Raw genomic sequence first — 15658 nt, 5'->3', positions numbered from 1 at the left:
GGGATTTCCTTCGAGGTGGAAACCGGGCCTTACACAAAGCTTGGGGCACGCATCCACAACTCAATTGGAGGCTCCCAAGAAATCACCACAAAGGCCTAGAATCCGTCTAGGGTTCCAAGAACCCAAGAGTAACAACCTTCTTGCTTTCACTTCCACGAATCACCGTGGAGAACTCAAACCTATGCAACAAATGCAATGGCAAGAACACCACAAAGATGCTCAAGTCCTTCTCTCTCAAATTCCAACAAAGCTACATAAGCTATTGGGGGAATAAGAGAGGAAGAACAAAGAGAAGAACACACAATTCTACAAGATCTAGATCCCAAAGATTCACTCAGAAAGAGATGATATGGTTTGGTCAAAGTGTGGATCTAGATCTCCTCTCTATTTTCCCACAAAAGGGGGCAAGAATCATGGAGGGATAGAGAGATAGGGGAACCTTCTCAAGATCAACAATGGAGGAGAGAGAGTGGGAGAAGCTGTAACCCAAGGAGGAAGAAGGGGGTATTTATACCCCCCAGAAAAATCGAGCCGTTGGGGCATAATAGGCCGGAATTTACGGCCTAGAAAGTGAAATTTCCGGCCAAATTTCCGGGGGGGGGGAGGGGGGAGGGGGTGGGGGGATCCAGGGCTCATTTTCGTAGGTCCTTAGCCATTTTTCGGGGGCCGAAAATTCCGGCCTGGAGAAAAACTAGCAGAAACAGTAAAACGAGAAAGACCATAATTTGAGCATCCGGATTCCGATTTTGATGATCTTGGGCTCGTTTCGAAGCTAGTAACAAGCTCTACAAGATCATGCAGGGAACCATCATACTCCAGTAAGGTAGGATAGAAATAAATGATGAAAGGTTTGACCTATCTAAAAAAACATACCGGTAAAACCTCCAACCTCGAAAATGCAACAAGTTGCCCGTGCAAAAACCATTCTCGATGAAATAAAGCTTGTCATTAGAATAAGCACAAGCTCTAAACCATCACATGGATAAGATACAAATAAAAACCAAGAAAGATGGTGCAAGGATGCAAAGGTTTGAGCTCTCTCCGAATATACGATCGAGTTATTGTTGCGGTCAGAAACCCACCGGCGGGCAGCGACGGGCAACACCGTAGAGCCGGGAATCTCCCAGGACTGCGGCTGGCCCTGGTCCCTCCGAGCGACGGCCCGCAAAGCCTTCTGGTCACACGTCCGATGCTGTCGCAAGGGCGTGCCACCTGACCTATACCTGGTCGGGAAGGTGTTGGATGATGCCTCGCTTAGTTTCCTGCATGGCATACACGTAAACGTTAAATACGAGCCTCGATCGGCTCTCGGGTTGTCCTGTGAATCGGCTCAAAGAGCCGATCCACCCATGATACGTACGAGGTGTACGATCGGATGGTGGTCCTGCTTGATCAAGATAAAGCTAAAGCGACCTACTACGATTTGGGGTTTTCACCGCACAATCGGAACATCCTACTCGTGATTGGGCCTCGCGCTCGCGCACGGTGATCGTAAGCCGATCCTAGACAGGGCCTAAAAACCAACACGAGGTTGATCCCCGGAACATCCTGTCTAGGGCTAGCAAACGACACCCTACGCGCCGCTGGATCCTCCAACCCTTTGTAAGGCCTAACAATGCAGATATTAAACTAATCCTTGAAGAACAAGGAGCAATCATGACGGATCGGATCTACTAAATAATGATCAAGCGGGGTGCCGCCCTTACACCCGTGACAGGCGTAAGGGCGGCTAGATGCCTAAGGGTTGCACGACGATAGCATATGATACGAAGAACAATGCTAACCCTAAAAACACCTATGATAACTACGTTGCTCGCCATCAAAAAGGCTTCAGTACGAGCAACGCATGGGAGACGAATAAACGCGTGTGCTGCCTAGATCGCAAGATGCGATCTAGGCAGCATGGTGCTTACCCGGAAGAAACCCTCGAGACGGGGAGTTGGCGATGCGCCGAGATTGGTTTGTGTTGAACGTTGGTTGTTGTTTATTTCATAAACCCTAGATACATATTTATAGTCCGGGGGACTTTCTAATTCGAGGCGTGCACCTAACCGTGCACGGGTAAAACTCTAACTCCTAACCGACACGTATCCTACTATGGTACAGATACACGGGCAATTAGCCCAAACTTGGTACACAAGGCCGATTCATGTATTTCTTCTATGTATATTCTTCAAGCCCATCTCCAATCGCGGCCCACCTCTCGATCCGGTCAAATTCTGGTGATAACACATGCCCCTCGGTTTTGGAAATGACATTTCCAAAATCATTACGCTTTTCTTTCGTCGGGTCATTTCTTGGCGGAGCGTAAACCGCCGCAGAATCCTTCATCATGATGCCTTGCCCCTTCCACTTCTCCGCGTGGCCTGCGAAATTTTTCTGTTGGGCACCACTTCCTCGGAAACTGCTGTGGCATTGAATCTCCCTCATATCCCCTTTTATTTAACCGTTCTAAACAGTTTGCTTCTTCATCCCCTCGACCACGGGGTGATCGCGAACTTGGTCAAATCTCAATAAGCCGACGTCAGCGCATCAAGCCCTCATGATCTATCTTCCATCTTTTCGACCAATGAGTTCGAGTTCTGCTGGATCACCACCCTTGACGAAAATCGCGACGCAGGACTAGCCGATGGCCACCCAATCGGCTTTCAAAGACAGAGCATCCACCAGGCCAGCTGCCCCCCGAGTCTCGATCATGTCTGAGAAAACTACCATGCAGAGCCAGCCAGAGCCGATTACTTTCCTTCCGTTGAAAGCCGATATGTAGAGTCTTACTCCTCTGACAGCATCGCCCTGTGCCCTGAACACGCAATGCATCGGTTTGTTAAATTTTTTTTTACGGGCCGATTTTCATCGGCCCCCAATGTTTCACTGCAGATGTGTCGCACACGTTCATCTGATTAGGTGCCCCCCGAGCCGATTCTGCCAGGTAACTGCTGAAATCGGCTCTGTGATTAGCCAAGGCACTCTATGTGAACGTCGGCTCTGTTAGAACCCGTGTGGACTTCTTCCAGCTCATCAGCCGACGTAAACCCATTGCCCCTTAGATCGTCATTGAACCTAGGCAAAATGTATGGTAAGGATAATTTTGGCCGATTGCTGGAATCGGCCTCCATGTTGCTTGCTCGATGAAGGTTTTGTAACGTTCCTCCATAGATCCTTGGGGCCGATCACTTGGATCGGCATCGCCCCCTTTGTCCATCGATGTTGCTTTTGTTACACGGTCAGGCCGGTGGATAAAACCAGCCTAACCCCGTTCTTTGTCACGTCGATGCGCTCGCAGTCGTCCAAATTGATGCCTGAGAGTGGCTCTTGGCCTGATGTCTCCCAAACGTTCATGCCAGCCGTTGAAATCTCGGCTGAATCATATGCGTGGACGACTTCTACTTCATCTCCATCCCACTGTATTAGGCATTGGTGCATTGTGGATGGAATGCAACAGTTGGCGTGGATCCAATCTCTCCCTAGTAGGACGAGCATAGGAGCTCTTCGTTGTCGACAATAAAGAACGTCGTAGGGACAGTTTTCCTTCCTACGGTCGGATCCACATTCGGAACACCTTGTGCGTCGGATGCTTGGCCGTTGAAATCGCTCGGTGTCACATTGGTCTTGATCGGATCCGAGCTGGAGCGTCCCAACCGACGTAGCATGGAGTATGGCATAATGTTAACTCGTCGCTCCGGTGTCCACCAACATCTTGTTGACGAGCTGCCCATTGATGTAACCTCGCAAGTACAGGTCCTTCGGATGCCCGTAGCTTCTTTCTCGTGGCTTTTCGAAGATGACCGGCCGTGGGCCGCGATCCAAGTTGTGCCACGAGTGCTTCGTCTAATCTCGGAGCACTAAACTCCGTTGGAAGGATGAACACCATGTTTGTGCCAGCCGATGTCTCATCATCGGCTTTCTTTTGTCTGGGGCGCCACTCTTTCCTTTGTGGTCGACCTTCTTCGTCTAGGGTTCGCTGAACTTTAGCGGCCAGATCAGGCCGCGCCTTCCTCAACGTGTGCAGGTATAACCTTTCAGCTTCCTCCAACCCACGTAGACGCTGAACCCTTCGCTTTTGGGAACGGCTGAGCCCATCGGGGCACCACCTTGGCCGATGATACTTGTCTTCTTCTTCATCATCGTCCTCTAGTTCCTCGAGATCTTCCACCCGAGCGGACTCAGCATGCTTGTTCCGAGGCGGGAGAGGCCCTAGACGTTTGAACACGGACACGTTAGCTGCATCCTTCTTCTTTTGTTTACACTCTGGGCAATTGCCGGTTGTAGGCAATCGGCTCATTCCTGAATCCCGGCGAGTGTCCGAAGAAGGGGCAGTCCCGGTGCCTATCCACGTCGTCTTGCTCCCTCGACTTTTCCTTGGCGTGGCGCTCATATCGCTCCTCGTCGCGATCATGCCGACGACGTCTCCTCGTCGTCCCTAGCCGGACAATCTCTTTCATCATCGTCGTTGTATCGCCGGCGTTGGTCGTATTGACCCACATACTTGTTGAGGAGGTGATCAGAGAGAGGTCGCTGATATCTTACGTTCCTCACTTCTCCCTCTGTGATGTAGCGCTTGCCGTCGTGGCGGAGCCGATCGCGTGGAGCGGCTTCCTCTGTGTCTTTGCTATGAGAGCAGCTGCCCTCATCTCCGTCCTTACCAGAGTGGTGCCCAGGTCCCATCATGTTGATATTGCACGAGAAATCTGGCTGGCACCCTCCGTGGTAAGTATACTCCACCATGTTAACGGCGGGGAAGGGGTGTGTGTCGACCTTCATGGCGTACTGGTTGAAAATTAGCCGCCCTTTTTCTATCGCCATTTGGATCTGCCGACGCCACACCTCGCGGTCGTTAGTGGCGTGGGTGAACGTGTTATGCCACTTGCGGTATGGCTTTCCGTTCAGCTCTCGCACCGTGGGGATCTTGTGGCCTTCGGGTACCTTTAGCTGCTTCTCCTTGAGTAAGAGGTCGAAAATCTGCTCAGCTTTGGTCACGTCGAAGTCGAACCCTTTTGGAGGGCCTTGTGGCTTAACCCACTTACGGGACACGGGGCTTGCCGCCCGAGTCCATTCAGCCATCGCTACCTCTTGATCTCCAGCGAGCACCTTCATCCTCGTCCGCCTCAACCGGGACCACCGCACGCTTGAATTTGTCCTCGGTAAACATCCGGGTGGCGCCTGTTCATATGCGGCCGGCTTCGCACCATGTGCGCCAATGAAGGGTAGTCCGCTTGGGAGGCCACGTCCTTGATCGATGATGAGAGACCCACCACCGCCAACTCGACTGCTTCTTTTTCACTTACGTGAACCGAATAGCATCGGTTCCTAATGGTCCTGAAGCGCTGGATGTATTCTGACACTGTTTCCCCGCGCTCCTGTCGTACTTGTGCTAGATCGGCAATACCAGCCTCGGAAGCCTCTGAGTGATACTGTATGTGGAACTGCTCTTCCAACTGCTTCCAAGTCCGGATTGAGTTCGGTGGTAGCGATGTGTACCACCCGAAAGCCGATCCTGTGAGGGACTGTGCGAAGAACCTCACACGCAGCTCGTCCGATGCTCGAGATCGTGCCCGACTGTGCCAAATATCGGCTCACATGCTCGATGAAGGCTGGAACCATCCGATCCACTAAACTTTGTGAAGTCGGGGAGCCGATATTTGGGTGGTAGCGGGATCAATTCGTACTCGTTGGGGTACGGCTTGGTATAGCCGATTGTCCTCCTTTTCGGCATCATGCCGAACTGGTCTTTCGGAATTGTACAAATCTGATCCGCGGTGATGGGCTGAAGGTGTCGAACCCCGAAGATTCGCCGGGGTGGCATACTTAGCCAGCCATGCTTGCTTTTCCAGTTCTGAGCCAAGCTGCAGGAGCTGAGCTCGGGAGGTTTGTCGGAGTGGCGTACTTAGCTAGCCACGTACGCTTCTCAAGATCCGCTCCCGACGTTCCTCCTGCTTGTTCCGGAGGTCCCTGCTTGTTGCAGCCTCGGTTAGAGAGTGCCCGATTCTTGCGGTCGGCACGTATGCGCACGTGTATCCATGCGGGATCTCCTTGGGCGCCTCATGTAGGAATTGGTAGTCACTAGCATCACCACCAATCTTGTAGACGACGTATGCCGATGAGTTCGGCACTTCGGTGCTGCCAACGCGAACGGCGGCGGTGGACGGGACCGGAGTGGCATCTCTCCTTGGTAAGTCCCCGAGCTGGTCCCGACGGAGAATACCGATGGCTCATGATTTCCTGGATCACGCGCGGAGCGACACGCTCCAAAGTGTTCACCGGGCTCTCGAGTGGCGGTGCGGTGAATGAGCCACCATGAAGTTGATCTCCTGACGCGGCGACACGGTGCGTTCTTCGACGGGGAGGACAGGTCCACTCCATCGAGCGCGCCTTCGGTGAGAACCCCTTCCACCCGATGCCATGGGAGCGGGTTACGTGGAAAGAGCCGATGAGGTCGGCTTCGAGGACTGCCTTGATCTCGTCATGCTTCTTCTTGAGCTCGTCGGTCGGATCCTCGTACTTGACCGGAGTGCCTTCCGCCATCTCGGATGTAGATGGCGATGGGGTGGATGTCGAAGATTGTCCCACCGGGCGTGCCGGAATGTGTTGCGGTCGGAAACCCACCGGCGGGCAGCGACGGGCAACACCGTAGAGCCGGGAATCTCCCGAGACTGCGGCCGGCCCCGGTCCCTCCGAGCGACGGCCCGCAAAGCCTTCGGTCACACGTCCGATGCTGTCGCAAGGGCGTGCCACCTGACCTATACCTGGTCGGGAAGGTGTTGGATGATGCCTCGCTTAGTTTCCTGCATGGCATACACGTAAACGTTAAATACGAGCCTCGATCGACTCTCGGGTTGTCCCGTGAATCGGCTCAAAGAGCCGATCCACCCATGATACGTACGAGGTGTACGATCGGATGGTGGTCCTGCTTGATCAAGATAAAGCTAAAGCGACCTACTACGATTTGGGGTTTTCACCGCACAATCGGAACATCCTACTCGTGATTGGCCTCGCGCTCGCGCACGGTGATCGTAAGCCGATCCTAGACAGGGCCTAAAAACCAACACGAGGTTGATCCCCGGAACATCCTGTCTAGGGCTAGCAAACGACACCCTACGCGCCGCTGGATCCTCCAACCCTTTGTAAGGCCTAACAATGCGGATATTAAACTAATCCTTGAAGAACAAGGAGCAATCATAACGGATCGGATCTACTAAATAATGATCAAGCGGGGTGCCGCCCTTACACCCGTGACGGGCGTAAGGGCGGCTAGATGCCTAAGGGTTGCACGACGATAGCATATGATACGAAGAACAATGCTAACCCTAAAAACACCTATGATAACTACGTTGCTCGCCATCAAAAAGGCTTCAGTACGAGCAACGCATGGGAGACGAATAAACGCGTGTGCTGCCTAGATCGCAAGATGCGATCTAGGCAGCATAGTGCTTACCCGGAAGAAACCCTCGAGACGGGGAGTTGGCGATGCGCCGAGATTGGTTTGTGTTGAACGTTGGTTGTTGTTTATTTCATAAACCCTAGATACATATTTATAGTCCGGGGGACTTTCTAATTCGAGCGTGCACCTAACCGTGCACGGGTAAAACTCTAACTCCTAACCGACACGTATCCTACTATGGTACAGATACATGGGCAATTAGCCCAAACTTGGTACACAAGGCCGATTCATGTATTTCTTCTATGTATATTCTTCAAGCCCATCTCCAATCGCGACCCACCTCTGATCCGGTCAAATTCTGGTGATAACAGTTACTCACTCGAGAGCCCTCTTGATAGTACGCCAACTAAATTATAAACCGGCCTCCAACTAAACCATGAGACCGGTGAGAAAGAAACCCTGTCAAGAGCAAACCTTAACCTTGCGCATTCCACTTGAGCTTGACGATGACGTTCTTGACCGCAACAAGATGGAATGCCTTTCTTGATTGTGCTTGCTTGATGAAGCCATGCGAATTGCTCCCCCATACTCCACTATGGGAGAGCTTCTTCTTCGGCGCATCTTCACATATCCATGATCACCATATGGATGGCAATATTCAACCAAATGATCTATTCGAGATGGTTCATCTTGAACTTGCACTTCATTTCTTCATTATTCATCGGTTATGTCTTGAAGTTAAACTTGAGGGCTCACTCCATCTTCATCTTCAAGACATACTCGACACTTGATCTTCTTCATTTGCTTCTTATTGAAATCTTGAAGCCAACATATGGTTGAAGCATTGTCTATGGACAACTCCTACAAATATAATTCAATGCAAACATTAGTCCATAGGGATTATCATTAATTACCAAAACCACACATGGGGGCTCCATGCACTTTCAAGGACGGGGCAATCAACAACGGGGTGGGCATCATGGCCATGCCTCTAGGGTGAACGATTCCCATAAGTGTCGTCGTCTCCCAATCTCCCGCCGAAGTCTCTACCAATCAAAGCATGAGGAGGGAACCAAACCAATCTTGCCTCTAGCACCCCCGCAGAGTACGGACGATCGACCATCCTCGAAGAAGCGGAGATTGAAACAAACTACCCAAACGATCGTCAGATCTGGTCGGAGAGGATGAAACAAACTCAACCAACAAAGAAAGGGGGGCCACCACCGTGTCGTGGAGACACAAGAAGCCAACCCATCTCCCATAGACCCTAGATATAGGACCCTGCCAAGGCTCACATGAAGACATTAGAGGGAGAGGGTCCACCCAGCGGTGGCTACCGCAGCCCCCAACGCACCCTGGCTAACCTCCGAGCCTCCAAGAGGTGTCACCATTGCCATCCCATGCCTCCCATGCAAGCCAGGCCCTACCGGCGGCGTAGAGCGATGCACAACGAGACTGCCGAGCATGACCAACGTCAGATCTAGAGGGGAAGCGCTACAAGGAGGCATCAACCGGCCATTCTCGAAGAGCCACATCGGGAGAAGCACCGTCGCCATCGGGCAAACTTTGGCGATCGCGAGGAAGATGAGGTGGAGGTGAGATGTAGCTGTGGCTAGAGCTTGAAACACCGCCTGTCACCCCCGTGTGAGCGGGGCAGGGATCAAGCGTTCACACATCAGTAATTCAAACAATAAACCCTTTTCGCTAGAAGTAATTATTCTCTTAAAAAAAATCTTGCTAGAATTGAAATACAAGTATACAAGTATTCCCGCGAACTGAAGCCGGTTGAAATAGCATGGCCGTGGCATGTGTCCGTGGCAGGCATTCCTCCTCCGTCCAGACCGTCCGTCCGCTATCTGACGGCCACGATTGCACTCACCGATCTTCCGCCTTCGCATCAGCGTCACGGTGATGAAGCTGCTCGGACCGTGCGCGCGGCGTGTGTCTCGTGAGTTTCCACCTACCACATTCTCCGCCACGACTCCTCCCAAGTCCCAACTCCCCAAACACCAACCATGGCCGCCGCCTGCTCCGCGCCTTCGCGGCACCTCTGCTGCGCCGCGCCGCTGCTGTCTCCCTCCGCCGCCGCGACGCCCACCCGCCGGAGCGTCGGGTACGGCCACGACACCTCCTCCACCCGCCGGTGGCCGTGCCGCCGGTGGGCTCACGCGCCGCCCCGGATCCGGTGGCCCACGCCTCGCTCGAAGGCATCCAGGGTGAGCTGCGCCTACAAAACCGGCGGTAAGGGCGTGATTGATCCCCGTGAAGCTTCAGTTATTGCGCTCGTTGACTTGCTAGAGCCCCATTTCCGCTTTACTTGGACGCCATTCGTTCGTTTCCCGTATGTTTGATTGCTGGTCGCTGAAGGAAGTTCGCTAGGAGCTTGAGCGTAACTTAGTTATTGAATGGGATATGATTAATTTCGGATCATCTGAATTTGTTACGTTGAACCATGGGCCCTTGGCAATTCCGATTCCTCGCTGTACAGTTGAACTTTATCTTCGAACAGGCCGGGTACTCCAACATATGTCACGTTGGAGGCTTGGAGCTCTGGAATAAAGTGCTCTGAGTACAAGGATGTTGGCACGTGTCAACGTTTGTGCGCGCGTGCGTTAGTCCCTGGTGTGCTAGTGTCTAATGTAATGTGCAGGATATATAGATCCATGTTCAATTCTCTGATTGCTTGTTCATTTCATAAATGTAGTGGAAAGTAGTAGGCCATACATTTAGCCTTATTGTGTTTTCTTGTTACCCTTCATATTTTAGCTAATCCTAAGTCGTAGCTCACTGGCTCACTATCATCATAACGTGGTAATATATACTGGTGTCAGACTGTCACTCTGTCAGTTACATTTCTTCTTTCACAAGCTGCACTATGGAGTAGTTCCTTCTCTTTCAGAATTTAGAAGAGCCCGATAGCTTAGTTCATATTTGTAATTCACCTCGGTGAAGACAGTAGCTACGTGCTCGGTTCTCCAAACTCTCCTTATTAGCTTAATTTCAATTCTTTCTGAATTTGGTCTTCAGATTTAGAGAAGATATCTAACAGTAGCGTTCTATACATTTGTACAGCTGAACCGATAACTGCATGTTCCTGGAACCAATATGTTATCTGCAGTGATGTACCTGTGCTCGTTGAGTTTTGGGCCTCATGGTGTGGACCTTGTAAAATGGTAGATCGAATTATCAACGAGATTGCGGAAGAGTATGGTGGAAGGATAAAGTGCTATAAGCTTGACACTGACGATTACCCACAAACTGCAACATCTTACAATATTGAGAGGGTTCCGACTGTTTTACTATTCAAGGATGGAGAGAAAATACATAGTATTACTGGAACACTGCCCAAAGCTGTTTATGTGAGGGCCATCGAGAAATCTTTCTTGGAACAATGATCGCTACTGTTAGAACGTTATATTGTTGCTTGGTCCGGATTCATATTACCATATACTTGATTTATCGATGCCAGTTGGTGCAAAGAGTATGGAAGGTAAAGTAGGAGTTACAACTTACAATGTGAGCTTCTTGTATAGACATATGCTGTACGCGTTATCCTTTTGCTATGCATCTGTAATGTAAATATTGATGTACCTCTGGATTAATATAAACCAGATTGCTGAACTTTATTTTTATTTTTTCAAAGGCTGTAATGAATCACGATTGCTATCATTGATGTGAAACAGGGTTGCATATTTGAGGCCCTCACAAATATCTTGTTGAATGAAGCCAAACTAAAGATTTTCATTATATTATCCTCTTTTGCACCCCTTATGTATTTCATCCTTCATGCTATTTTTCAGATCTAGGATATATCTTACATCATTCAGTTTCCACAGTTTGTCTTCGTGTTATGACCTATAATTATATATACATAAGCAGCTAACCTGTTGAAGTTTATCTTTCTGAAACGGTATGTCTCTTCTATGTAAGCGAGCTGTTGCTCCTGTGGTACTGCTATTGCTGAGAAAATTCTCTCAGATAGCTCTTCAAGGTATGTATTGTTAAACTTTGTGCTCCTGTTATTTGTTGTCTCTAATCTGCAATATACATGTAGACTCCCTCTTGATTCAAAGGAATTCCAATGGATTATTTTTTGGAGTATTCTCGTCCTTAGGATCTTTCCTGCGTGGGTTGTTTGATTCGTAGGAGTGCAAACCATATAAATCTTTACTTAGGATTCATTTCAACAGATTTCGTAGAAATTTTCCATCCACTCCAATCTCTTGGAATGAGCCCTAAGTTTTTTCCTGTGAAAAAATCAAACATCCTTTCAATCCGTAGTATTCAGAAGAAGTCCCATACCTTAGGTAAAACATGACAATGAGTACGATTTTAGATTATGTGCAGGCAGTATCAACAGGCTAGTGCCATGGATTCCATGCTGAAGAATAATGCATAGTAAGTGTCTGTGAGTGGTCTGAGTGGAGCTAATGGTATGATACATTAGATTTGGGGATTCCTTACAGAGTGAATTGCTTAATTTTAGAGTATTTTTAAATTGAATTAATTGTGCTACCTCATTTTTCCATGGACAGTAGCACAGTTGCAGCTGCTCCCACAGTGGTACTGTTAGCTAGTGGTTGCATGTTTTTAGCAGAGTAACCTGTTGAGAAGGAGGTAGCACAATAATAAGCTTGGAATTTCCCAGTGATCACCCGTATGTGCCTAAGTGCAGCTGAACCACATGATGGAGACTAAAATTCAGGCGACCGCCTGGGGACTGCTCGGTCTTATGTCAGTCTGCTGATTCCAAAGGTGATGGGGCTACACTACAGAATGTTTTGCTGAAACCTTTATATGTGGAACTGTCAAGACAGTTTTCTCCAAAATATTCAGTTTGGAGACCTGAAGTTATATTGTTCTTATGTTAGAATTTAGTCTTGCTACTCGTAGTTTCGAAGGTACAGAAGTGAAGTTGGTTAGGCACAGGTGCTGCACCAGTTGCTTACTCCTTTTTCAGATTTATGAGATGGATAATTCATATGTACTGTAAATCTTCCACTGTACTCCTTTATGAAGTTACATCTATGTCCATCATGTAAGTATCAATAACGTCTGGAAAGGCAGACAATTAGCTTACTTTTTTTCTTATGAAAAATAACATTTGTATCTTTGGTGTACACTGGTTCCTGATAACTATTCTTGTCAGAGAACACATCAGGTTCTTAAGCAAGCATGCAATAAATAATGCTTACAGTTTCACAGCCTCTAACATTTAGATATTTACATATTTTGAATCAAATCAAACTAGTGGAATGAATCTTAGTAATTCCTATTGAGTGGAATGCGACATGCTGAGAAAAACGTTTACAATTTTTAATTTATATAGGCTATAAATACACTTCACATCATCAGCAACACCCTGTTGTTATTTTCCCCTTTCCTTTGATCTGTGTTTTACTTCTTCTGATCAGGATTATATATAGTTATTGTTTTCATATTATCATGGTTTTATTTTTTGCTCCTGCTATACTGAAATTACTTGCTCGTCACTGAGCAAATGCTGAGACTATTGGACTCCTGACAGCGTGCTGTCCTCCAACCTCATTCCAGCTCAAGAACCCATGATTCCCAATGTAGCTGTATTCATCTGCAGCTCTCTTCAGCTGTCTGACCTGCACGGTGACACTGAACTTCTGCTTGCTGCCTTTGCCTCCGAAAGACAGTGCCGGCGGCGTCACCGTCACCTTCATACCTGCCGGAGCCGTCACGGACATGCTATACTTTGCCGGATTGCCGGCGACATTGGTCAGGACTCTATTGAATGTCTGGGTGACAGACTTGGTGTTGTTGAGGATGACCATGAATGATGGGTAGTTCAGGTCAAGCCTTGCACCAGCGGCGCATCTGGCGTTTCGCCGGCCGGTTACGGCCGTTATCTGGCGGCTGCTGTACCGGAGGCCGCAGAGGAAGTTGACATAGTCGTCGGCCGCCGCGTCGTACACGAGGCCGGGGTCCGTGGCCTGATTGGGGTTCACGTGGCCGCTGCCATAATCGAGAGGCGTCCCCGGTGATTCATTCGGCATGCTGACGATGACATTGTTGGCGTTGTCCTTCACATAGGCCGTCGTCATCATGGCGGAGCGGATGGCTGCGGGGCTCCAGTCCGGGTGCGCCGACCGCAGCAGGGCGACCACACCGGCGATGTGCGGCGATGACATGGACGTGCCGGAGACGAGCATGTACTTTGTGAAGAGCTTCTCCGTGCCAATCTCCATTACTTCCTCGTTGGGCACCCAGGCCGCGAGGATGTCCACCCCCGGCGCGACGATGTCGGGTTTCAGGATCGCCGGGCTCATCTGGCTCGGCCCGCGGGCGGAGAAATACACCACGGAGGGCGCCGGCTTGACGCCGAGCTCCGTCCTGACAAACCGGATGCTCACCTTGGGCGGTGCCTTTGTCGCCGTCAGGTACTTCTGGATGGTGGCGCCGTCCGACAGGGTGACCAGCACCAGCGGCATGGTGTAGTCAGTTGGCTGCAGGAACTCCGTCGTATCGCACGCGACGATCAGCCCGCGGCCACCGATGGCCTGCACCTCGTCCATCTGCTGCCTGACGCTCTCGCTGGCGGCGCAGAATACGAACTTCCCTTTCACCTCCTCTTGGTTGAGGCTGGAGTACTCGCACCTCTCTTTGTTCTTGTCGCCCTGCCCTCCCCCGTAGTATAGGTCAGCGCCGGCGATCGCCGTGCTCCCCGGGTACACCGACTTGCCATGGATGCTCCTAGCGCCGCCGCTGCCGTTGTCGAGCGTGACCGTGGCCGTGAAGTCCCTGTCGATGGTCGACGCGCCAACGGTCGTGATCCAGGGCGCGCCGTTCATGATGGTGTATCCTTCGGGGCCGTCGTTCCCGGCGGAGCACGTCACAAAGATACCCTTCTGCATGGCTGCGAAGGCCCCGATGGCGATCACATTGGTGTCGTAAGAATTCTCAGGGAAAGCCAGCGAGAGCGACATGACGTCGACGCCGTCGGCGATCGCCCGGTCCATGGCGGCCAGCACGTCGCTGGACGCGGACTCCAGGGTGTCGCCGGAGAACACGGCCTTGTACATGGCCACCCTGGCCATGGGCGCGATGCCGGAGGCAGTGCCGTTTGCGTAGCCGAAGTAGCTCGCGCCCTTGACGGCCGCGCCGGCCGCCGTGGACGACGTGTGGGATCCGTGGCCGTTGTAGTCCCTGGGAGAGTCGTAGTCGTCCGGCGCGATGGACATGCCGCGCTGCTTCAGGGCCTTGCTGAAAGACCGTGCGCCGATGAGCTTCTTGTTACACATCGAGGCCTTGAAGACCTTTCCGGTCTCGCACGCGCCTTTCCACCTCGCCGGCACGGGCTTCGTGATGCCGGCGTCGCTGAAGCTCTCGCTCTCGGGCCACACGCCCGTGTCGACGATCCCGACGATTACGTCCTCGCCATACTTGGACGCCGGCCAGATGCCGCCGCCGCCAGAGACCCCACTGCCGACGAGCCCGAGGAACTCCGGCGTGCGCGTTGTGTGGAGGCGCGCGTACGTCTCCGGGAAGGCGGACACGTGAGCCGCCATCCCCTGAATCTCCGCGAGCTGCCGCTCGGTGAGCACCGCGCTGAAGCCGTTCATGGCGTGCGCGTACGTGTACAGGTGCTCTGGCGCCGCGTCCTCCTTGCCCGCCAGCGACGATAGAACCGACGTGTACCAGCCCTCGTGCGTCGTGAACGGCGTCGGCATCGCCGACACGTCCATCTGTACTATGTACGGCCGCCGGTGACCTTCCGTGGCGGCCGCGAGCGCGCACGCCACAAAGAAGAAGGTTACACCAACCAGAGGCAAAGCCCGATTCATTGTGTCAGACGTTTAATGTAATAATCTCAGCTCAGCTCTTCCTCCTCTTATGCGGCAGAGCACACACCGGGCCGGTGCATGAGAGTGATGAGACGAGAGTGAGTGGACGCTAGCAGTGGAGAGCACTCGTTGAGCGCGGCCGTGGGTGGCAACCTGCCGGATACATTATATACATATTGGGATCCATGGAGGCACTAGAAAACTAGCAAAAAATCTTCTAAAAGTGCTGTCTCCCCTATCGCCGCCGGCACCGAGGATCAGATCGCGGCCGGCAATCGGTGACACGGAATGCCCGGCGCAGCAGTTTCCCATCACCTGCCTGGGAATGCCCTTGTTAGATTCCAGGCTAAAGAGAGTGCATTATCAGCCCAACATCGACATACTACTCAAACCACTTCACGGCTGGAAGGTTAGGTTCTTCTCTCTTCATGGAGAGTTGAGTTAGTGTGAAGACGCTTATCAGCCA

General features: G+C 51.3%; 2 protein-coding genes across 2 annotated transcripts; one reads left to right on the top strand and one right to left on the bottom strand.

The window, feature by feature from the left end:
* The first annotated feature begins 9393 nt into the window (after positions 1 to 9393).
* On the top strand, positions 9394 to 11079 carry LOC124674526 (thioredoxin M3, chloroplastic-like). Its single transcript, XM_047210570.1, has 2 exons — positions 9394 to 9619; positions 10451 to 11079. The coding sequence occupies exons 1-2, from the start codon at positions 9394 to 9396 to the stop codon at positions 10771 to 10773; spliced, it is 549 nt and encodes a 182-aa protein (XP_047066526.1). The 3' UTR covers positions 10774 to 11079.
* A 1636-nt stretch (positions 11080 to 12715) lies between these two features.
* LOC124677515 (subtilisin-like protease SBT1.7) lies at positions 12716 to 15192 on the bottom strand. The gene has a single exon (XM_047213499.1). The coding sequence runs from the start codon at positions 15190 to 15192 to the stop codon at positions 12868 to 12870; it is 2325 nt and encodes a 774-aa protein (XP_047069455.1). The 3' UTR covers positions 12716 to 12867.
* Between the last annotated feature and the right edge of the window lie 466 nt (positions 15193 to 15658).

The sequence above is a fragment of the Lolium rigidum genome, chromosome 7 (assembly GCF_022539505.1).
Source record: "Lolium rigidum isolate FL_2022 chromosome 7, APGP_CSIRO_Lrig_0.1, whole genome shotgun sequence".
Taxonomy (NCBI): domain Eukaryota; kingdom Viridiplantae; phylum Streptophyta; class Magnoliopsida; order Poales; family Poaceae; genus Lolium; species Lolium rigidum.
Note: the sequence above shows the minus strand (reverse complement) of the source record. Positions and strands in the feature narration are given on the sequence as shown.

Bases quoted from the DNA above. Each gene is read 5' to 3' on its own strand.
- LOC124674526 (XM_047210570.1), top strand. From the start codon at position 9,394: ATGGCCGCCGCCTGCTCCGCGCCTTCGCGGCACCTCTGCTGCGCCGCG. The intron at 9,620-10,450 runs GTAAGGGCGTGA...ACATTTGTACAG, and splicing joins CTGCGCCTACAAAACCGGCG to CTGAACCGATAACTGCATGT.
- LOC124677515 (XM_047213499.1), bottom strand. From the start codon at position 15,192: ATGAATCGGGCTTTGCCTCTGGTTGGTGTAACCTTCTTCTTTGTGGCG.